Source organism: Mya arenaria, chromosome 8 (assembly GCF_026914265.1).
Source record: "Mya arenaria isolate MELC-2E11 chromosome 8, ASM2691426v1".
Taxonomy (NCBI): domain Eukaryota; kingdom Metazoa; phylum Mollusca; class Bivalvia; order Myida; family Myidae; genus Mya; species Mya arenaria.
This window is the reverse complement of record NC_069129.1, coordinates 62,670,469-62,694,608: the sequence shown is the minus strand read 5'-3', so window position 1 is coordinate 62,694,608 and position 24,140 is coordinate 62,670,469. Positions and strand designations below refer to the sequence as shown.

Below are 24,140 nucleotides of genomic sequence, written 5' to 3'. Positions count from 1 at the left end.
CTACCCCTCAATGCCATGCCACACCATGTCTTTTTCCTGCCACACCATGTCCCTTTCCTGCCACACCCTACCCCCCAATGCTATGCCACACCATGTCCCTTTCCTGCCACACCCTACCCCTTAATGCCATGCCACACCATGTCCCTTTCCTGCCACACCCTACCCATCAATGCCATGCCCCACCGTGTCACTTTCCTGCCACACCCTACACCTCAATGCCATGCCACACCATGTCCATTCTCTGCCACACCATACCCCTAAATGCCATGCCACACCATGTCCCTTTCTCTGCCACACCCTACCCCTAAATGCCATGCCACACCATGTCCCTTTTTCTGCCACACCCTTTCCCTCAATACCATGCCATACTATGTCCATTTCCTGCCACACCCTACCCCTCAATACCATGCCACACCATGTCCCTTTTGAGCCACACCCTACCCCTCAATACCATGCCACACCATGTCACTTTCCTGCCACACCCTACCCCTAAATGCCATGCCAAAACCTGTCCTGTTTCTGCCACATCCTACCATTGAATAGCATGTCACACCCTGTCCTGTCTCTGCAACACCCGCACAACTCAGTGCGATGGCACTATGCCACACCATACGCCTCAGTGCTTTACCAAACCCTGCCCGTTCTATGCCCCTTCCCAGTTGTCCTGCCTCGACCTGTTCCTCACACTTCCTGACCCTGCTTTAAAACATAACCACGCTCTTTCTAATCTTTGCCTATCTATACCAATTTCCTGCCAGATATATCTCGCTCTGTAACACCCTGTCCCTGTCTTGCTACATTCTGTTCATTCAACATCGTGTCACTGACTCTCCATTTGCCATACCCTGCCTCTGCCTCACTGTGGCACGGCCAATCCTACGCCTCCCTTCCTGCCCTACATTGTCTCTGTCGCCCCTGTCGCCCCATGTCCTTTCATACCTTGTCGGAGCACCTTCTGCTTTTACACGACGTTTCATTGTCACACGATGTCCTTGCAAGTTGCAACACAACATCCTGTCGCTGCTTCGCTTTACCTTGTCCCTGTCACAGCCTGTTTTTGCTGCACTCTGATCCTGCGACATTGAGATCCTAATACACTTTGTCCCAACCACACCCTACCCCTGCCACATATAGCTCCTGTCATACTCTATCCCCGCTACACGCTGGCCTTTCCACACCCTGTATTTGCCTTACCTTATTCCTGTCGTACTACATGTATGTCCATATTATACTATATCCTTGCAACACCATGTCCATTATCCCTAAGATCCTAACACAACCATAGTCTCTGAAACACCTCGGACCACTCTGTTCTTTACCCCCAGCAGCCCCTCCATCACGAACGTTATACCACTGTCACACCCGGTACTTGCCACACTCTGTCCCTGCCACGCTCTGTCCTTGTCGCAACCCTTCCTGTCTTTTCCTCTGTATTCCTTAAACTGTACACGTCAAACAATTTTATGCCACACCAACACCATGCTCCTACCAAACTGCGCCCGCTTTTTACTGCACACTCTGTCTCGGACCTGACTTATACTTTCCACACCCTGTACTTGCTACACTCTTATCCTACCACAGATTGTCTCTTTTACACCCTGTCCATGAACGCACAGATGTCCCTTCGGAACACAGTCCCTCCTACACCTTGTCCATGCTGCACTCTGTCCCTCCTTCACCTTGTCCATGCTACACTCTGCCCCTCCTACACCTTGTCCATGCTACACTCTGTCTCTCATACACCTTGTCCATGCTACATTCTGTCCCTCCTTCACCTTGTCCATGTTACACTCGGTCCCTTCGGCATCATGTCCCTGCTACACCCTGTCCCTGCTACACCTTATCCGTGCTACACCCTGTCCCTTCGAAACCCTGTACCGTCTATACTGTTTCCCTTCTACACCTTGTACCTGCTACACTCTGTCCCTCCTACACCTTGTCCATGCTACACTCTGCCCCTCCTACACCTTGTCCATGCTACACCCTGTCCCTCCTACACCTTGTCCATGCTACACTCTGTCCCTTCGGCATCATGTCCCTGCTACACCCTGTCCCTGCTACACCTTATCCGTGCTACACCCTGTCCCTTCGAAACCCTGTACCGTCTATACTGTTTCCCTTCTACACTTTGTACCTGCTACACTCTGTCCCTCCTACACCCTGTCCCTGCTACAACCAGTCCATCATACACCTTGTCCATGCTACACACTGTCCCTCCGACACCCTTCCCTGCTACACCCAGTCCCTCCTACAGCTTGTCCATGCTACACTCTGTCCATCCTACACCCTGTCCCTGCTACAACCAGTCCATCCTACACCTTGTCCATGCTACACTTTGTCCCTCCGACACCCGTCCCTGCTACACTTTGTCCCTCCTACACCTGGTCCATGTTACACTCTGTCCATCCTACACCCTGTCCCTGCTATACCCTTTCCCTGCTACACCCAGTCCCTCCTACACCTGGTCCATGTTACACTCTGTCCATCCTACACCTTGTCCCTGCTATACCCTTTCCCTGCTACACCCAGTCCCTCCTTCACCTGGTCCATGCTACACTCTGTCCATCCCACACCTTGTCCATGCTACACTCTGTCCCTTCGACACATTGTCCCTCATACACACAGTCCCTCCTACACATTGTTCCTGCTACATTTTGTCCATTCTACACTCTGTCCCAACTACACTTTGTCCCGGCTACACTCTGTCCCTTTTACACCCTGTCCCTGCTACACACTCTCCCTCCTACACCTAGTCCATGCTTCACCCGTTCCATCCTACACCCTGTCCCTCCGACACCTTTTCCATGCTAAACTCTACCCCTCCTACACCTTGTCCATGCTACACCCTGTCCATCCTACACCATCCTGCAAAACCTTGTCCGTGCAAAATCATTTCCATGCCACGACCTGTCTCTGCCACAAACTGTCCCTCTTACACTATGCCCCTGCATCATTCAGTCTCGTCTTCAATCTATCACAACCGTATGATCCCCATGTCACTTTCTGTCTTTGCCTCAACTTTACCATTCCACACAATGTCGCTGCTACACCCTTTTCCTGCAACAACTTGTCCGTGCTACACTTTTTCCCTGCCAAACTCTGCATGTACATCACATCGTCCCTGCAGCATGCTGCCCCTTCCCCACGCTGTCCCTGCAGCTCTCCTGACACACTTTGTCCATTAGTCAACAGCACCTATTTCTACCTCGCCCTTTCGCTATCCCTGCCACTCCCTGTCCACATCGCACCATTTTACTGCTGCAATCTCTTCGACAAAATAACCTGTCATTTGGCTCACCATGTCCCCGCTACAATATGTCCTTGCAACAAACAGTCCCGGTCACATGCTAGCCAAGCCCGTCAGCCACAACCTGCCCCTACAAAACATCCCATATCATTTTGACGTTGTGGACAAAACATCCCGTCCTCGACATTAGATCCAATAAATGTTTGTCAGTATGAAGTTCCCTTCCTGGTCGTATTCGGTACACGCGACGGACCATTATTGTTCCACAAATTAGCCTCTGAATTTCCCCATTTTCAAAATATATCCCAAGAAAAAGCGATATATCTTTGAAGAAAAAAAAACAACCTCTGCGTTCATTTTTGTAAACAATGCAATATAAGATCAGGGAATTGCGTTTGTCCCGGTTAAATGACGATATGTGCCAACGTGGGACTTGCAGCCTCTTTCTGGGATTGATATTTACGAAATATATTTATAGAAAACGACACCATGACTTAACGTCGCTTTTGCCTTAGGTATTGTACAACAATACAGGACATATATCCTTAAACGTTAAACCATACAGTTAATTTTTGTACGCAAGAGCGTTATATTGAAAACATGGAAACAGTTTAAAGCACATGTCCTTCATATCATCATGGCGATTTGAGCAATATCGCCAAGCTTGATAAGCAATGAAGACAACACATTGGTATAAAGGCCGATCTCTTAAACTCTTAATTGGCATGGTCATTTAAATGTACCCAAAATAATTGGAATGTGTTTTATGTCACTTGTCTAACAGCCAGTAAATGCAAAATTACGGGGACTGTTTATAGTTCCCGGCGATATATCCGATATGACGCGTGTATAGTGTCATCAAGTTCACACCTATGGCATTAGGGGTCCATCGTTGTAAAAACAAGACAGACGAAGATGACAGTTGTAGGCAAAAAGTTTATTAATTTATTAATTCAACAAAAACATCGAATATTCGAATACCTATTTTGACATTCGAATACCAAACGTTCGATCGAATATTCGAATATTAGTTTGCATCCCCACTATGAACACACATTTATCACCTCAAAAAGGTGGTTTTTCGCCAATTATCAAATTCTTTCAGCCAAACTGTAAATGGGCTTTGAGTGTCAAAATAAACTGGGATGTTTTGTCCACCATGTCAAAATGATCTGTGATGTTTCGTCCACCATGTCAAAGGGATCTTGGATGTTTTGTTATGGAATGTTTTATCCTCGCTGTCAAAATGTTGAAAAATATTTTGTCCACCTATTTAAAAATGCCATGGAGGTTTGGTCCATTGGGTATTTTGTCCTACATTCGCAACAACGTGTCTCCGCCTTACCCTGCCCTCAAGGGCTTTACCATGCTCTTCCCCTGCCACACCTGAAACCGTGTCTCTGCCATACCCTGTCCTCGCTACAGCCTTCTCTTCCCATACCCTGTCCTCGCTACAGCCTTCTCTTGCCAAACCCTGCCTTAGCCGTTCCTTGCTCATTCAATACGCTTCCCATGTCACACCATGTCCCTGCAACACCCTCATTCTGTCATAACCGGTCGGTGCCATACTATATCCCCCACAACGCTCTGTACTTGCAAACCATTTCCCTTGCAAAACCTACTCTCTAACACACCCCGGTCCTGCTACACTTTGTTTACGCACTGGCCGTGTCCCTCCCATGCTTGACTTGTCCCTTGTGCATCTATCATTGTCGCGCCCTTTCACTACCACAACTGTACCCACCACACCATGTTCACACTTAACTATCATGGTCCCCGTCACACACTGCATGTTGCTTGCTCCTCCACCACATCCCCCCTCCCCAGATATACCCGTCGCTTGCACACAAAATCCATGAAACAACCTTTTCTGTCATACCATGACGCTACCACATCATAATTATTGCTAACAAACCACATCATTGCCATAACCTCTCCGTTCCCCTTCATTCTCTACCATACCATGTCGTTACAACAACCTATCACTGCCACAACATGTTACGACCAAACCATGCTACTGCCATAACCTCTCCGTGCCACTTCATCTCGCTACCATACCAAGTCCTTGCAACAACCTGTCCCTTCCACACCATGTTGCTACCAAACCACATTCCTGCCATAACCAATCCCTGCAACACTATGTTTCTACCAAACCATGGTAGTGCCATAACCTCTCCGTGCAGCACCATCTCGCTTCCATACCATGTCCCTGCCTCACCATGTCCCTGCCTTACCATGTCCCTGCAACACCATGTCCCTGCCTCACTATGTCCCTGCAACACCATGTCCCTGCAACACCATGGCTCTCCAACAACGTGTCCCTGCAACACCATGTCCCTGCCTCACCATGTCCCTGCCTCACCATGTCCCTGCAACACCATGTCCCTGCCTCACCATGTCCCTACAACACCATTTCCCTGCCTCACCATGTCCCTGCCTCACCATGTCCCTGCAACATCATGTCCCTGCAACACCATGTCCCTGCCTCACCATGGCCCTGCAACACCATGTCCCTGCCTTACCATGTCCCTGCAACACCATGTCCCTGCCTCACCATGTCCCTGCAGCACCATGGCCCTGCAACACCATGTCCCTGCCTCACTATGTCCCTGCCACACCATGTCCCTGCCTCACCATGTCCCTGCAACACCATTTCCCTGCCTCACCACGTCCCTGCAACACCATAGCCCTGCCTCACCATGTCCCTGCAACACCATGGCCCTGCAACACCATGTCCCTGCAACGCCATGTCCCTGCATCACTATGTCCCGGTCATACCATGTCCCTGCAACACCATGTTCCTGCCAAACCATGTCCCTGCAACACCATGGCCCTGCAACACCATGCCCCTGCCTCACAATGTCCCTGCCTCACAATGTCCCTGCCTCCCAGCAACACCGTGTCCCTGCCACACCATCTCCCTGCCTCACAATGTCACTGCAACACCGAGTCCCTGCAACAACATTTTCCTGCCTTACCATGGCCCTGCCACACCGTGTCCCTGCCTCACAATGTCCCTGCCTCACTATGTCCCTGCCTCACTATGTCCCGGCCTCATCATGCCCCTGCCACTCCATGTTTCTGCCTCACCATGTCCCTGCCTCACAATGTCCCTGCCTCACTATGTCCCTGCAACACCATGTCCCTGCCTCACTATGTCCATGTAACACCATGTCCCTGCCTAACTATGTCCCTGCAACACCATGTCCCTGCAACACAATGCCCCTGCCACACCATGTCCCTGCCAAACCATGCCCCTGTTACAATATGTCCCTGCAACACCATGTCCCTGCCTCACCATGTCCCTGCCTCACAATGTCCCTGCCTTACCATGTCCCTGCAACCATGTCCCTGCAACACCATGTCCCTGCCTCACCATGTCCCTGCATCACTATGTCCCGGTCTCACCATGTCCCTGCAACACCATGTCCCTGCAACACCATGGCCCTGCAACACAATGCCCCTGCCAAACCATCTCCCTGCCTCACAATGTCCCTGCCTCACTATGTCCCTGCCTCACTATGTCCCAGCAACACCGTGTCCCTGCCACACCATCTCCCTGCCTCACAATGTCCCTGCAACACCCGAGTCCCTGCAACACCATCTCCCTGCCTTACCATGGACCTGCCACAGCGTGTCCCTGCCTCACCATGTCCCTGCCTCTTAATGTCCCTGCCTCACTATGTCCCGGCCTCATCATGCCCCTGCCACAACATGTCCCTGCCACACCGTGTCCCTGCCACACCATGCCCCTGCAACACCATATCCCTGCCACACCGTGTCCCTGCCTCACTATGTCCCTGCCTCACTATGTCCCGGCTTCATCATGCCCCTGCCACAACATGTCCCTGCCACACCGTGTCCCTTCCACACCATGCCCCTGCAACACCATGTCCCTGCCTCACTATGTCCCGGCCTCACTATGTCCCTGCCTCATCATGTCCCTGCCACACCGTGTCCCTCCCACACCATGCCACTGCAACACCATGTCCCTGCCTCACCATGTCCCGGCCTCACTATGTCCCTGCCTCATCATGTCCCTGCCACTCCATTCCCTGCCACACCGTTTCCCTGCCACACCATGCCCCTGCAACACCATGGCCCTGCAACACCGTGTCCCTGTCTCACTACGTCCCTGCCTCATCATTTCCCTGCCTCACTATGTCCCTGCAACACCATGTCCCTGCCTCACCATGTCCCTGCCTCACTATGGCCCTGCAACACCGTGTCCCTGCCTCACTATGTCCCAGCAACGCCATGTCTTTGCCTCACTATGTCCCTGCAACATCATGTCCCTGCCTCACAATGTCCCTGCCACACCATGTCCCTGCCTTACTATGTCCCTGCAACATCATGTCCCTGCCTCACCATGTCCCTGCAACATCATGTCCCTGCCTCACAATATCCCTTCAACACCATGTCCCTGCAACACCATGTCCCTGCCTCACTATGTCCCTGCCACATCATGTCCCTGCCTCACAATGTCCCTGCCTCACTATGTCCCTGCAACACCATGTCCCTGCCGCACTATGTCCCTGCAATACCATGTCCCTGCCTCACTATGTCCCTGCCTCACTATGGCCCTGCAACACCGTGTCCCTGCCTCACTATGGCCCTGCAACATCATGTCCCTGCCTCACAATGTCCCTGCCACACCATGTCCCTGCCACACCGAGTCCCTGCCACACCGTGTCCCTGCCACAGCATGTCCCTACCACACCATGTCCCTGCCACACCATGACCCTGCCATACCGTGTCCCTGCCACACCATGTCCCTGCCACATCGTGTCCCTGCCACACCATGACCATGCCACACCGTGTTCCTGTCACACCATGTCCCTGCCACACCGTGTCCCTGCCACACCATGACCATGCCACACCTTGTCCCTGCCATACCGTGTCCCTACCACACCATGTCCCTGCAACACCGAATCCCTGTCACACCTTGTCCCTGCCACAGCATGTCCCTGCAACACCATGTTCCTGCCACACCATGACCCTGCCACACCGTGTCCCTGCCACACCATGTCCCTGCCACACTATGACCATGCCACACCGTGTCCCTGCCACACCGTGTTCCTGCCACACCATGTCCCAACCACACCGTGTCCCTGCCACACCGAGTCCCTACCTCACCCTGTCCCTGCCACACCGTGTCCCTATCACACCATGTTCCTGCTGCACCATGTCCCTGCCACAACATGTTCCTGCTACACCATGTCCCTGCCACACCATCTTGCTACCATGACATGTCCCCACAACACCATGTTCCTGCCTCCCCATGTCCTTGCCACACAATGCTCCTGTCACACCATGTCCCTGGTATGGCCACACAATGTCCCTGCCACACCATATGATCTCGGTTACACCCTGTATCATACCCTCTTCCGAGTACCCCATGAACCGATTGTTCAGAACTTTGTTTAAGTACAAAATGTAATACAACAGAGTTTTAACTTTCAAATCGTTCTTACTTCGGAAGTTGCATGAACATATTTTGAATATGCGATACTTTTACGAATTGTGAGACAGCTGTTTCATATCTGTTTGTTTTATTTAAATATATTAGCATATTACGGGATCATGTTAGGTTCATGCATAGTGGTCTCGTTCCTCTCCCCTTAAAATGCCAATGAAAACAACGTTATTTTGTTTTATTAAATTCTCTTTATTTGTTTATTTTTTTTCAATAAACCACAGACATGTAAACGGTTTATAAGTCCGTCAGTTACCCTTGCATTTTTCTACACCAAATTCAAATTGTTTTTTTTCGTGTAAAGAAATATAATTTATTAATGTATGAAAGAAATAGATGCGCGAAGCAATAACAAGACTTATAGGTTTACTGCAAACTCGAATCACGCCGTTTATGTTTTTGTTTTACTTATTGTTGTATTATGGTGATTGTTATTATTATGATTATTATTGTTATTATTATTATTATTATTATTATCATTATTATTATTATTATTATTATTATTATTATTATTATTATTATTATGATTATTATTATTATTATTATTATTATTATTTTTATTATTATTATTATTATTATTATTGTTGTTGTTGTTGTTGTTGTTGTTGTTGTTGTTGTTGTTGTTGTTGTTGCTGCTGCTGCTGCTGCTGCTGCTGCTGCTGCTGCTGCTGTTATTATTATAGTAGTAGTAGTAGTAGTAGTAGTAGTAGTAGTAGTAGTAGTAGTAGTAGTAGTAGTAGTAGTAGTAGTAGTTAAACGCTGTTCCTATAACGCCCTGTAACAATCTCCGTTTACCGCACTATACATATTAATTAGTATAGTGTAACCTACTCCGTCAAGAAGCGGAAGTTCACGAACACTTCCGGAGATTTACCTGCCGGAGTTGTCCCTCTTTCTTTAATACCTTTGTTAGATGAAGTTTTGGATTTCTGTTTTTTTTTATCTTTACATGTTAACAGAACGCAGTTTAAGGTAAGATAATGTTTGCCTTGGAAAGGTAGGAATTTGGATATTAAAGGAAGATGTTGAAGTTAGATAAGCATGTTCTACATTTTTATTTTTAATAAATATTACAGAATAATTTTAAAAGAAACCTAACTGATAGAAAAATAGAAAAATAACGAAATTACAAACAGTTCTTTTATTGCAAATAAGCAGTGATAATCATTGTCACAAATCTCCAAAAGTATTTCCGCTGGCATCCATATAGTGATCTACTAGCTCACGTACCATCATGGCGTCAAAGCAATTTATTCAAGAAGGTTTTGCAATATACAAAATCGTAAAAAAAATCTTTAATATGTCCAATTATTTGGACTTTTAGTATTAAAGACTGACCAGTATGGAAGTAATCTGATCCTGTCTTTTATACCCAACTGTCACCAGCCTGTCGCATATAAATTTTCCTCAGAGATTAATCCTTATGCACCAGTCAACCATTCGTTGCTATTTTGGGGGTGATGACAAAACCACCGCATTCACCCTGTATTGTTGGGCCACCTGAAAGGTAACATTTGATTGACTGGTGCATTAATATATTAATAATATTAATATGATAGTTTTATTTCAAGTTAATTTACTATCCAATCAATGTAATCTGAGATTATGGAAAAGCCTGTTCTAAGTTTTTGGGGATTTCTACTTTGGCGAGTTGAACAATATGAATGTCCAAATGTTCCATTATAGCGCATTATTGTAGTAAGAAGTGTCATTGGTGACATTTGGTTCTAGTCCAAATAATTGAAAGTGGACGGATTTTTTACGATCGTTAATAATGTTTATACAGCAAAGTTTAGTAATTAGAAGAATCCTGTTTATTATTTAAGACTACGATCAGTCAAAGATGTGATGTGACCTAAAATTTACAAATGGACACAAAGGTTTTATTTCTTTCCAGTGATTTATCGACATTTATCAGAAATATTCACAACTCAACTCCTTAAATGAACAGCCTTTCGGTAATTGCAAATATTTCTGATGAAGGCAAAGCGAAAAATGGTGTTTTAAATTAAAAATTGTTTTCTTGTTATTGTTTGTGTTGAAAAGTGTAAATTTGTTGATTGTATTCTTGTCGTAATTTAATGTTAAAAACTGTTTTTTGGTGTTTAGTTTTGCCTGGTTGTTGTAATTTTATATGATAAAGAGTTTCCGGTTACCATCGGGTTAGTTACAGGATGAGTGAGAAAGATTACCTGTAAGGTATTCTAAAATAAAATTAAGTTTTATTTTAACAATTATGGAAAGAAATAATGTTCTATAGTTGTAAACATGTTTTATGTCATTATCTGGAGATGAACATAGTTGGGCTGGTTAAAGTATGCGTGGAGTCCTTTGGACACCACACACTCTAAGTTTTAACCAGCCCAACTGCATTCATACCCCGATAATATATTTCATCGATCACGCAATTCCAAATAATGTTTCATCATTTATTTAAATTTTTAGCCTGGTTTCATGCCCAAACCAAACGTCTTCGTGATTATGGCAGGGATACAATTCAAACGACATCATTCCTTATTTTAAGTTACGTTTGCCTACAATTAAGAATTTCAACCAGACTTGCTTTTCTGAAAAGGTTTCATGAACTGTCATTTAACCATATAATAAAAAGTTTTTTTCATGTATAAATCACAATATTTCACTTGTGGCTACGTCACTCTTGAAACTTGGTGAAGTATGTTGCAATCTTACTCTGAAACAAACAATAATTATTATCCTCAATGAAATAATAGGTATTTACATTTAGTTTATTTCAGTTCTATCAAGCTATTATTATAATAGCATAATTTTATTAAAGGAACATTTTTTAAAAATAGTACATACATGTTAATGTATAGAAAAAATCCTTTGAACCCCTAAATTTATAAGAGCTGACCTCAAAACATATTATCTTCCAGCACTTCTGTAGCTACAGCCTGATAGCTTATAGTGTCAAGATAATAATATAATAGCTAAAAATTGTTTGATTAACCTTAAACTTAAGTACATTCATGTATTAGATTGTTGACAACTTTGTTAAAAAAATTCAGCCTAATTATAAAAGTTGTTGTTTTTTAGCTCTACTGGCCAAAGGCCAGAAGAGCTTATGCGATGGTAATGTGTACTTAGTATGTTCGTCCGTGCATCCGTGCGTTCGTGCGTCTGTAAACAATTGCTTGTCAACACGATACAGTCTTCAGTTCTGATTGTATCTCGGTGAAACTTGTACAGTATCTAGATATCCATTAGAGCTCGCTTCCTTTGGAAAACCAGCCAGATCCGCCCATGCATGCCTAGAGTATGGCCCTTGATAGTATAAAAAAAGCTATTGTGTAAACAATTGGTTGTGAACAGGATACAGTCTTCAGTTTTGATTGTATCTCGATGAAACTTGTACAGTATCTAGATATCTATTAGAGCTGGGTTCCTTTCGAAAACCAGCCAGATCCGCCCATGCATGCCTAGATTATGGCCCTTGATAGTATATAAAAATGCTATTGTGTAAACACTAGCTTGTGAACACTATCCAGTCTTCAGTTTTGATTGTATCTCTATGAAACTTGTACAGTATCTAGATATCCATTAGAGCTCGGTTCCTTTCGAAAACCAGCCAGATCCGACCATGCATGCCTAGATTATGGCCCTTGATAGTATAAAAAATGCTATTGTGTAAACACTAGCTTGTGAACACGATACAGTCTTCAGTTTTGATTGTATCTCGATGAAACTTGAACAGTATTTAGATATCCATTAGAACTCGGTTCCTTTTGAAAACCAGTCAGATTTGCCCATGCATGCCTGGATTATGGGTCTTGAAAGTATAAAAAAATGCTATTTTAAGCTAAGTCTATTTATAGCCAAGACTACATGAGCGAAGTCTATTTTTAGCCAAGTGCCCCCCCCCCCCCCCCCGGATATTGTCCCACAAGTGGTTGTTCAAATTATGCCCCTTGGGTCAAAACTGGCACTGCCTTGGGTGTCACAATTTTCCTAGAGACTTATTTAAGAAATATTTTCAAAATCTTCTTGTTTCAAACCACAAGGCCCATACCTTAGATATTAGTTGTGGAGCATCATATGATGCAATTGAAAACATTTAAAATAATGCCCCTTGGGCAAAAACTGGCCCCACCCCTTTTGACTTACTTATTAATTTTTAAAGCTACAGTAATGAAATTTTGACCATGTGAACAGTTTTGCAAACAAGCATTAATGTTGTTCTCGGATGTCCTTGACTTTGACCTTTGACCGACTTTTTATTTTTAAGGCTACAGAAATGAAATTTTGACGATGAGTACAGTTTTAAAAGCAAATATTTCTTACCCTCAGAATACCTTTACTTAGCAAATATTAAAATAGTTCATGCAACTAATCTGCTTACAACACTTCCTGTCCTCAGATGTTGAACGTGCAGCATTTTCAGCTAACCCAAACACTAAAAGTGAACTATATATTTGTTGCCTATTACTCAAACGTACATGCTCTGGATTGAAAATGACCACAAAAGCCATGCCAGTAGAGCATAGGCCCTTTTGGGCCTCTTGTTTTTACATATAACCATATCAATACAGCAGTAAAAATATGCACAATAAGTAATGTTCTCAGATTTTGCAAAAACTTTTAATCTCTAAATTTATATGCTTGAGACAAATTTGTCTTAAACAGGGATCCCGGTATTCCTCTTTTCAGCCGATTTCCTCTTTTTTTGGCCACAAAACCTTTAAATTAAAATTGTTGCCTTTTATCTGATCTGTATAATTTCTATTAATTAAGTGTGACGGAGATACTCCTATTTTGTACTGGTTTCCTCTCTTTTTACAAGTTTGTGTTGGCATCCTTGCTTAAATGCTTTCACCAATAAGCCAATAAATAAGTGGTAATGTTGTCTAATGGGACAAATCATGATTAATGATCATACGGACAACTGCAACTGATCATAATGAATCACTAATAATATAAAGCATATTCCCAAATTAAAGTTTTGTATACATACAAAAACACAAACATTTCTGTTAATTAAAACAATTTGTATGACTTACTGCATATATTTTAATATTGGCACAATGTATTGATTGACATAGAACAAATTCAATTATTTTTGTACAAAGTTTGGATATATGCTTGTAGGACTAAACAAATAATAAATCAAACATGTGTGTATAACGTTTATTATATCAAATAATAATTTATATGGAAATCAAGTATGGATGAATGAAATCCATTATTGTTGATGTTTGGCACCCATCAACAATTATTTGATTATATTATCAATCACCAAACCATCGCTTATTCATGATTTCATTGATTCTTGCTTTATTCTTTACAGCTTTATTTATTTATTTTGATTGTATTTTATAGTATGAAGATACATTTACACAATATATCAAAAGAAATAACAGAGAACTGAAACAGAAATAGAATTCAACCTATATTCTCAGCCAATGGAACTGCAGATAAACATTCATGAAGTACTAGGCTTAATCATTAAGAATTTTGACTTTGACTACGCCCATTCTTAATCATTAAGATCTTACTCCATGTCATTAAACTATTAATTTACACAGTGTAATGTCAAATTGTTTAGGTTCATAAAAAATTACAATAATGGACATGCAAAGGGTTTAGGCCAAGAGTTTTTCCAACATTAGTTACGGCCCTTTCACAAAATGTCACTTGATAAGCAAAATGATTATGTTATCACATAAGCTATGAAAAAAGGGAAAAGATATATTGAAGTACTTGATAATACTTGTACATAATAGTATGAATATATTTAAATTTTGTTATGCAGACAAATGCCAGAATGAGGTGGACATTACCACTGGTTGCCCTGGTGTTCGTGTGTGTGTTTTATGTCGGGGAGGCGTGTAACCAGCGCCTGTGCCCCAGTCTTGTCAGCAAATGTCAGCTGCTGAAGGCGTGTGACTGTGACATGACAGACAAGAAGAATTGCTCATGCTGCCATAACTGCCAGCTCTGTCTGTCACAGCTCTACTCCGAGTGCTGCTCGTGTGTCGGTAAGATACTTACTGAACATGTATGTAAATTAAGCAGAAATCCAGATAAGGCTTTACGCTTTACGGGTATGGAACGTGCATATGTTCTTTTGTAAAATGTTCTGTTCACCTTGGTTTCAATCAATAAAGTGTAATGGCAATTGTTAAAGTCTACTGGCATATTGAAGTGCAAAATTAATATGCATGTATTTTATTCACTCGAAAGGCATTACCCAAAACACAGTTCTAAATTGATTAAAAACACTGAACAGCACATGCTACCCTTTGCATAATATAGCACTCATGAAGGAAAATCACTGTGTTAAAATTGAAATGATTCTACACTTAGCGATATCAACGACAGTACGCCCTAATAACAATATGTTTTCATACCAATACGAATATGTGTTTGATTTTATATTGTGATTGGCACATTTTAAAGTCTATTTATGCCAATTGTGACCCATATTGGTAACTCTGATTAAGATTATTTTGAAATAAGTTACTAGTATTCACTTTGCTCTTGATATATTTATTAATAGGATAAGTCACTATTAGCTAACAATTTGCACACCACCAGAAAATGCTTGTTTAACTTTATTTTAATAAACATGTATCAAACTGTTGCATAAGAAGATACGTAACTGGATAACACAGTTGTCATCTATGCTATTTCCAGAGATGTGCCCCACCCCTAAAGCAGAGGACACAATTGGAAACACAAACACAATTGAAGAGTTACCCGACCCCATCCCCGAGCTCTTCAGTGTGCTTACAGATGAGGAGGACTCCGAAAAACGCTGGACAATCCATTCCTACCCGGTGTATTACGAGTCACTCTACACGAGATTCGCCAACAACGAGAAAAACAAAGATAATGGTGGGTAGACATATTCTGAGGGTTGGTATATATTCATATTTGTATTCTCTGTTGTATAAGGGTAGGGATTTTTTATATATATTTATAACATATATACGCTCACTGAGATGTACATGAATGCTTATTCCCCTTAAAGGGGCTAGACACCAGGCCCCAATTCCTCAAAACTTCTTACCGTAAGCTAAACAGGCTTAAGTAGTTTATTTGGATAGACAAAACACATGTACTAATATGTGATTTTGATAAATAAAATATGGTTTGTTGGGATAATCATAAAGGTTATTCCTATTTAAAGTCTAATAACTCTTGAAGAAATAAATATTACGCCAATGAAAGTCAAAGAAAAACAGTGCGCTTAGCTTAATCCTGTTCTGAAGGACTTAAGAAGTTTCGAGAAACTTGGGCCTGATGATTTGAAAATGAAAAAGAAAATTATCAAAAACTTACGTGAAATTGATATCGTTGTGTACAACACACTGAATCTTACTTACTGATATTTGACATCGCTTTCGACACATGTTTCTTTTTCAGTTTTTGCGTATTTTTCCAATTAGAAATTTACTGGCAAGGGGTTGTCTACCATGTAAATCTCAGTTATTTAAAAAAAAGCTTCGGTATCGGTAACTGTACTAATCTCTTGACTTTTCACATGCTAAATATACATTATAAGCTGGGAAACCATTTTGGGCTTATTTTAAATGGGTTAAATTAGCTGAGGCAGTGACAAGAAATATATTTTCTTTTAATCATGTAAAATGATGTATTATCAGCCTTATACTAGCTCATATTGACAATTCTAAGCTTGTCTTGTCATAATGTATTGGCTGATTTCATGACCATCTGGTGTCTAGTCCCTTTAAACATGCAAGTGCACCTGTTAAAACTGTAATATATCTGTGTTTATTCATTTTTCACTCTTAATTATATAACTGTGTTGCAAACCTTATGCTGTCAAAATTCATGTGAATCATAATAACATGGCTTATTTAAATGTTTACGGCTGTATGATTTAGCTTGATTACAGTTGTACATCAATGTTGTGTAACAAATTATAATTAATCAAACATTTAAAGTGATTATGATATTGTGGTTTTTCAAAAGTTCAGCAATGCTTGTACGGTATGAGTGATGACTCAAGCCCGTGTTCCCTGTACGGGGAGAGGTCTGACATGTTTTTGTGGTTATGATCAACCATTATAATTGTAGGAATAATTAACCTGCAGTGCAGACCAATATTTAAGCTTAGAAATTTAGGCTGTTAGGAAATTCATTATGTATGCAATATTGCAAGTTCATAATTTGTATGTACACATTTTATTCAAAATTATTTTTATATTAAATTTGTATTTCAAACGAATTTTTCGAACCTCTTTATTTTGTTTTTGAAAATTATTGTGTGTTGTTGTTTTTTAGATTTATTTGTCTTTAATTCAAAAAAGCTGTTATCAAATTACTAGTCAGTGTTTAAAACTTTACAAATAGGACAGAAATAGCTACCAGCAAGCATTAATTATATCTTATTTACCAATTTACTTCCATCAGCTCTGTTATAAATTTCTCCCCTGTAAAACATTAAAGATTGTTTGAAGTGAGAGGTTTTTTCCTGATTGAAGTTTATGGTAGCTTCACAGGTGTTTTAAGCCCTCCGCTGGCAGACAAGGGGGCCTTTGATTGAAACTGATGATAGAGACAATGATGAGTTTAATTTGAGGTATTTTGATAAATAAGTATAATTGGTCTGTTTGTATGCCTTGCACTCTATTACAGACATGGTAAATGTTTGAAATTTTAACACAATAATAATGATAATAAAATCAATACTTATGATCTGTTTAAGGGGCGTTTTATCATTTTTATGTGAAATTAAAGTTTGAACACGCCCCCCCCCCCCCCCCAAAAAAAAAAAAGCCTCAAGCCTGCAACCACTTGATTATATGTCAGGTGCTTGGACCACTATAAGAAATTCAGTCTTTGTCATGTGACATCTCTGCTGGGGCCATGATAAAGAATAGTCTGAGTTCAGACTCAATTTACAAAACTCCAACTCTTCATTACATCGTAATTTTCATTCTAGTTAAGTATTTCGAATGATGATGAAATTTGCTGGTGTTAGTATAACTATTTGAAATTGTACAGTTATTCTTAAATATATTTTTTGGTAAAACTAATACTGTACAATAGAGATCATTCTTCGAGATAAATAAAAGTGCTTTTCTGAGTCTAGACTCGGACTTGAGATTATTTGCAATCATGTCCTGGTCTTTTATCTAGGCATATGGTTGCTGTCCAGGGAAGCCAGTAGTGTTTTGTCAGCTATAAAACATTGACACTCTATGCATTTTAATTATGACCTACTGTCAGATAGCTACATGTACTGATGTAGGCTTGACTTGCAATACTAATGAAGTTAATGACTTTCTCCTTGATCAAGTATTACAATGATAATAATGTTGTTATAGAGAAAATAATTATGACAGAAGGCTGAATCAACCCTTTTAGGTATTGGTTTTTAGCTCACCTTAGCACAATGTGCTCAGCTGGAGCTATTGTGGTAGGGTGATTGTCTGTTGTCGTCAGTTGTCATCATTTTACCTTCAAACAACTTATCCTCCTAAACCACTGGGACAATAATATCCAAACTTCACAGCAATGTTCCCAGATTCCTTATAAAAAGTTGTTTCATACAGAACTCTCAGGTTGCCATGGCCACCAAAAGAAAAAACTTCATCTCAGAAACCGCTGGCCTGATTTCAACAAAATTCCACAGAAATGTTTCTTATGTGACCATGCATCAAATTTCTATACCCAATGTTGATACGTAAAAGAACACTGCCCCCAGGGAACGGGGCTTCTTTTTTCAATATGTCTATATGGAAAACTTGGAAAATCTTTTCATTAGAATATGCGGGCACGATTATAAAACAATTTCCAAGAAATGATCCTTAGGTGGTCCGCTATCAAATTCCTTCAACTCATGTGGATTTGTAGAAAAACATTGGCACCACTGACCAGGGGCGAGGCTACTTTTCACTATATGTCTATAAGGAAAATCTTCTCTTCAGAGAGACCTGATTTCAAAATAATTTCATATAAGTGTTTTTTTAGGTGACCCAAATGCCTTCACCCCATTGTGGTTAAAAAAAAGCATGTCCCATCAGGGGCGGGGTTGGTTTTCACTATATGTCTATATGTAAAACAAACATATTTCAATGATTAATTAATGAAATTCATAAATTTAGAATTCATGTATAAAATAAAGATTGACACCCTTATTTATAAAAACAAATTGCAATCATAACAACACATCGTCTTAGTTATACTAGTAGAGTAGGAAATTTCTACTAGTCCTTAAAATAGGGAGCGAAGACTATTAAACATTTTACCTATTTATTCAGATTTTGTTCAGGCATTGATTTTTTCATTTGATATAAACACTGACAAAAGAGGAACATGATACATGCAATGCACCTTTCAGACAGCTTAACAGCCTAACTCCTACCATCCTATAAACAAAGATGTTAACCAGACATGATGTAGAGATATTAGATCAAGCTGTACTTGAAACCCTCTACAGGGATGTGTTAGAACACTTTGTAAACACAGACAATGTGATTGCTTCACTGAGAGATATCTCTATTACTTCTCAGTGCTTAACCTCCTGCAATAAATTGTCTTAAATACAGTCTGATTATAGAGGTTAAATATATCTACCGACAGTGAATATCTACCTACAGTGAAAATGAACACTAAAATAATTGGTTTATCCATTTTATAGTTTTGTTCAACCTATTATCTTTTTTAGCTCAACTTTTTGAAGAGTAAGAATGGGTATTGTAAGTCCCACCTTGAACGACTTGATGCAGCATGGTTTAAGTTTTGCATGCAGGCCTCTAAGCACTCATGTGATTCTTTTGAAATTTCATTCAAGTTTTCTGGGATGGAACCAAATAGCATAACTCATTATTTAATTGACTGCAAATAATGTCCATTGGCTACTGATAAATTTTGGATAAAGTTTCACTAAGTGAGCATATCTAAGTTAAATTGAACTAAACAATCCATCAACAAAAAATGGAACTTCTTGCTTGTATTGACTAAATGACAAATATCAATTCCATAATAACGAACGTGTTCTTGTTTCATTTCAGCACATGCCCATGATGTACCCCTTTCCCATAGCATCAACTGCACGGTGGCGTTTATGTCCAAGTGTATGTCCGCCCACAAGTGCAAAATGTCGTGTCAGTCTATGGGAGCTGCCAAGTACCGCTGGACCCACCATGAGGGCTGCTGTCAGTGTATAGGCGACACATGCATTGACTACGGTTACAATAAACCATTATGTCTGCAGTGTCGGGGAGATGACAATGACCAGATGACCGAGACAGAACTCGAACAGGAGGAGGATGACATCGACAATGTGAACAACGAAGCAGAACAACAAGAGAAGCACCATGATGAACAACATGAAGCAAAACATCATGAGGAAAACCACAGAGCAGATGATGACATGAAACACAGAGCAGAAAGTGATACGCAGAGGCACAGAGTACACACAGATTCTTCTGCTGTTGATTTCAATTAATGTGTTTGAAACAGTCTCAAGTATTATTTATTCATTGAAATATTAAATACGAGAAAACATTATAGAAACTGAAATATAAGATCACATTTTAATAAATTGAGAGAAGGAATTACTAGTGTTAAATAACATCATGTTGTTTGAAGTTTGTCTGTTAGGACAAGGCTGGTGCAGAAACTAAAATGATAACAGAAGTATTGGTTGTTTATATCACTGAATTTTTGAAATGTCACATTTAAAAAAAAAAAACAAGGATAGACTAGTGTAAAAAGCACTGGTCACTTTGTGTGACGCTGATGTTGAACTGTGCGTTCTGTGGGATGATATTGTTCATTGACTTCATTTGTTTGCTAGTTTTGTTTTGGGAATAGTTGGTTTATATCTGTTGAAACGCATTTCCATCATTCTCATTGCCTGCATTTGATGATCTCATTTGTTGAACCGACTGATCAAAAATTATTGACATTGTTATCATTTTTCCGAGTGTAAATATATCTTCTTCCATGTAGTAACTTTGAATATTAAATCCCTTCTAGATGTAATTGCGTCCTTGGACATCTGGGGCAATATTCATAAAGCATTTTAGTGAAACATTTCTTATTTTTGACATTTACATTTGAAGTCCTTTCTATCTTACATAAGATTTATTCATTTGAATTCAAAGTTTATTCCTTTTTGCTTGCATATTTTCATAGGAATGAAGGAATAAGGCAAGTTTGTACAAAGTTGAAAATTTAACCTAAGTTGTTTTATGAATATGACCTTAGAGCATCCGTGATTGATGAAGGCTTGGTTTTACATGTATTAGGATCTGATCATTGCCCTGTTTATGACTAATTACCTTGGTTTTCAGCTGGTGTTCATCTTGTCTGCATGCCGATGTCCTACTTCCTTTCGTAATGGATATGATTGTATTGTATAACTTGTGCAGGGAACTATTTTGAGGGATGATTTATATGTGTTAATGATGAGTGCAAATTAATGATTAAGCTTTGTAATCCATTAATATGAATTATATATCAAACAATAGAAAACATAAGACATTAATTGACATCATTAAGACAAAATATGTGATTAATTGTTTCTTCTGTAAGTGTTTATGTAATCGTGTGGCAGTTACATCAGTTTTGTATCGTTGGTCTTTACAAACATCACTGTAACAACACACATTGGTGACAAAGTCTATGTTCAAACAGATATCAATTATGTTTAATTTCTTTAATTTTTTCTGTTCAAGAAAATTATGTTATAAATGTATAATGTACTTTTTTGTTTGAATATGCCATTTAACTTGGAGTGTTTACTTTTAACTGACTTAATTTTATATTTATCATTATTATGTCATTTTATGTACAATTATACAATGTACATATAAAAAAAAAGCATTTAAATTTCCTGAGCTGCATTTTAAATATTTAATACTTTTTTACATTGATTTTTTTTATTTGTTAATGATTATTCTGACAATTGTTAAAGAGATCTGTTCTGATTAAGGTGCTAACATTCAACGAGTGCTCTTCTTTATACATGATATATTGAAAATGTGTATTGTTCTAACCATATTCAAAAATTATTATGGCATTAAACTCAAAATATATACATAATCATCTTAACAACGAAGATTTAGAGTGTGAAATGAATGTATGATGCATTCATTGATAAGATGGTGCCAAAGTTCTTAAAAAGTATGTAATTTTAATATATACTTTTGTGTCTTAATAGAGGTCTTGTTCTTAAGTTGTTAATGTTTTCTTCATTAGAAAGGTTTGACTTGAAATCCATATTTGTTCAGATTGTCTCGTGTGCTGATTATAATCAATTGCTCTTCCATCTTTTTCAAATACTAGTAATTACTTTTATAATTAAATTATTTCTTCATTTTCAACGCTAAGGCCATGTATTGATCCAAAGTATTACTGACTAAATGTGTAGTATTATACGAAATGTACAAGCTTTTGCATCCCCCTAATATGACTTCCAAACATAATGTAAAAACATATTTTATTACCAAAAATCTAGTTAGGGCTATTCCATTTAAACATATAATCCCCAGGTGGAAGGCACTTTTAAAATATACCATCCCCTTACAGAAGCAAATTTACCCTTTCAGGGTCCAAATAAGCAAAAAAGGACACCCACCCATATCTTATATATATATACTATTTAAATAATTGCCTTCCCCCTGTGGGTTATATGTTTTACTGGAATAGCCCTTAGTTATAATGATCATGTTATTTTTGGATTGTAGAAAGTTGCTGGTTTCGCCATGTTAAGTTTGTTCTGGTTGTAAATGTCATGTTGAATTATCACTACACTGTTGGAGCTTTTATACATTTCTACATTTGTAGCAATAAAGTTAGAATTAGATGTATTCATATTCTTTGTTTTCTTTTGAAGATAAAAATTCAAGGTACTGTCATAGCCTTGGTGTTGACGGAATGGTCATAGCCTTGGTGTTGTCAGTATTGTCATAGCCTTGGTGTTGATGGTACGGTCATAGCCTTGGTGTTGACAGTATTGTCATAGCCTTGGTGTTGACAGTATTGTCATAGCCTCGGTGTTGACAGTATTGTCATAGCCTTGGTGTTGTCAGTATTGTCATAGCCTTGGTGTTGACAGTATTGTCATAGCCTCGGTGTTGACGGAATGGTCATAGCCTTGGTGTTGTCAGTATTGCCATAGCCTTGGTGTTGACGGAATGGTCATAGCCTTGGTGTTGTCAGTATTGTCATAGCCTTGGTGTTGATGGTACGGTCATAGCCTTGGTGTTGACAGTATTGTCATAGCCTTGGTGTTGACAGTATTGTCATAGCCTTGGTGTTGACAGTATTGTCATAGCCTTGGTGTTGACAGTATTGTCATAGCCTTGGTGTTGACAGTATTGTCATAGCATTGGTGTTGACAGTATTGTCATAGCCTTGGTGTTGACAGTATTGTCATAGCATTGGTGTTGACAGTATTGTCATAGCCTCGGTGTTGACAGTATTGTCATAGCCTCGGTGTTGACAGTATTGTCATAGCCTTGGTGTTGTCAGAATTGTCATAGCCTTGGTGTTGACAGTATTGTCATAGCCTCGGTGTTGTCAGTATTGTCATAGCCTTGGTGTTGACAGTATTGTCATAGCCTTGGTGTTGACAGTATTGTCATAGCCTTGGTGTTGTCAGTATTGTCATAGCCTTGGTGTTGACAGTATTGTCATAGCCTAGGTGTTGTCAGTATTGTCATAGCCTTGGTGTTGACAGTATTGTCATAGCCTTGGTGTTGTCAGTATTGTCATAGCCTTGATGTTGACAGTATTGTCATAGCCTTGGTGTTGTCAGTATTGTCATAGCCTTGGTGTTGTCAGTATTGTCATAGCCTTGGTGTTGTCAGTATTGTCATAGCCTTGGTGTTGACAGTATTGTCATAGCCTTGGTGTTGTCAGTATTGTCATAGCCTTGGTGTTGTCAGTATTGTCATAGCCTTGATGTTGTCAGTATTGTCATAGCCTTGGTGTTGTCAGTATTGTCATAGCCTTGGTGTTGACAGTATTGTCATAGCCTTAGTTTTGACGTCATTGACAGTATTGTCATAGCCTTGGTGTTGACGTCATTGACAGTATTGTCATAGCCTTGGTGTTGACGTCATTGACAGTATTGTCATAGCCTTGGTGTTGACGTCATTGACAGTATTGTCATAGCCTTGGTGTTGACGTCATTGACAGTATTGTCATAGCCTTGGTGTTGTCAGTATTGTCATAGCCTTGGTGTTGACAGTATTGTCATAGCCTTGGTGTTGACGTCATTGACAGTATTGTCATAGCCTTCCGGTTGACAGAGCCAAATGTTCCGGAACATCAAATACATGTATAGCATTAAGAGGACAACGCAGACAAAAGGCTACTGAAGTGTCACAATAAAATTATGAATATTGTGGAAAAGATTTTGGTGAATTATAGAAACAAAAGGGGAATATGTAGTGTGGGATTAATTGTAAGTTA

General features: G+C 40.3%; 2 protein-coding genes across 2 annotated transcripts; both read left to right on the top strand.

The window, feature by feature from the left end:
- Positions 1–5,242: 5,242 nt before the first annotated feature.
- Positions 5,243–8,116, top strand: LOC128244447 (nascent polypeptide-associated complex subunit alpha, muscle-specific form-like). Its single transcript, XM_052962451.1, has one exon. It carries the CDS (start codon positions 5,243–5,245, stop codon positions 8,114–8,116), a length of 2,874 nt encoding a protein of 957 aa, XP_052818411.1.
- A 1,449-nt stretch (positions 8,117–9,565) lies between these two features.
- On the top strand, positions 9,566–22,531 carry LOC128244610 (twisted gastrulation protein homolog 1-A-like). The gene is made up of 4 exons (XM_052962622.1): positions 9,566–9,695; positions 14,494–14,719; positions 15,378–15,578; positions 19,727–22,531. Exons 2-4 carry the CDS (start codon positions 14,506–14,508, stop codon positions 20,161–20,163), a joined length of 852 nt encoding a protein of 283 aa, XP_052818582.1. The 5' UTR covers positions 9,566–9,695; positions 14,494–14,505; the 3' UTR covers positions 20,164–22,531.
- Positions 22,532–24,140: the final 1,609 nt, after the last annotated feature.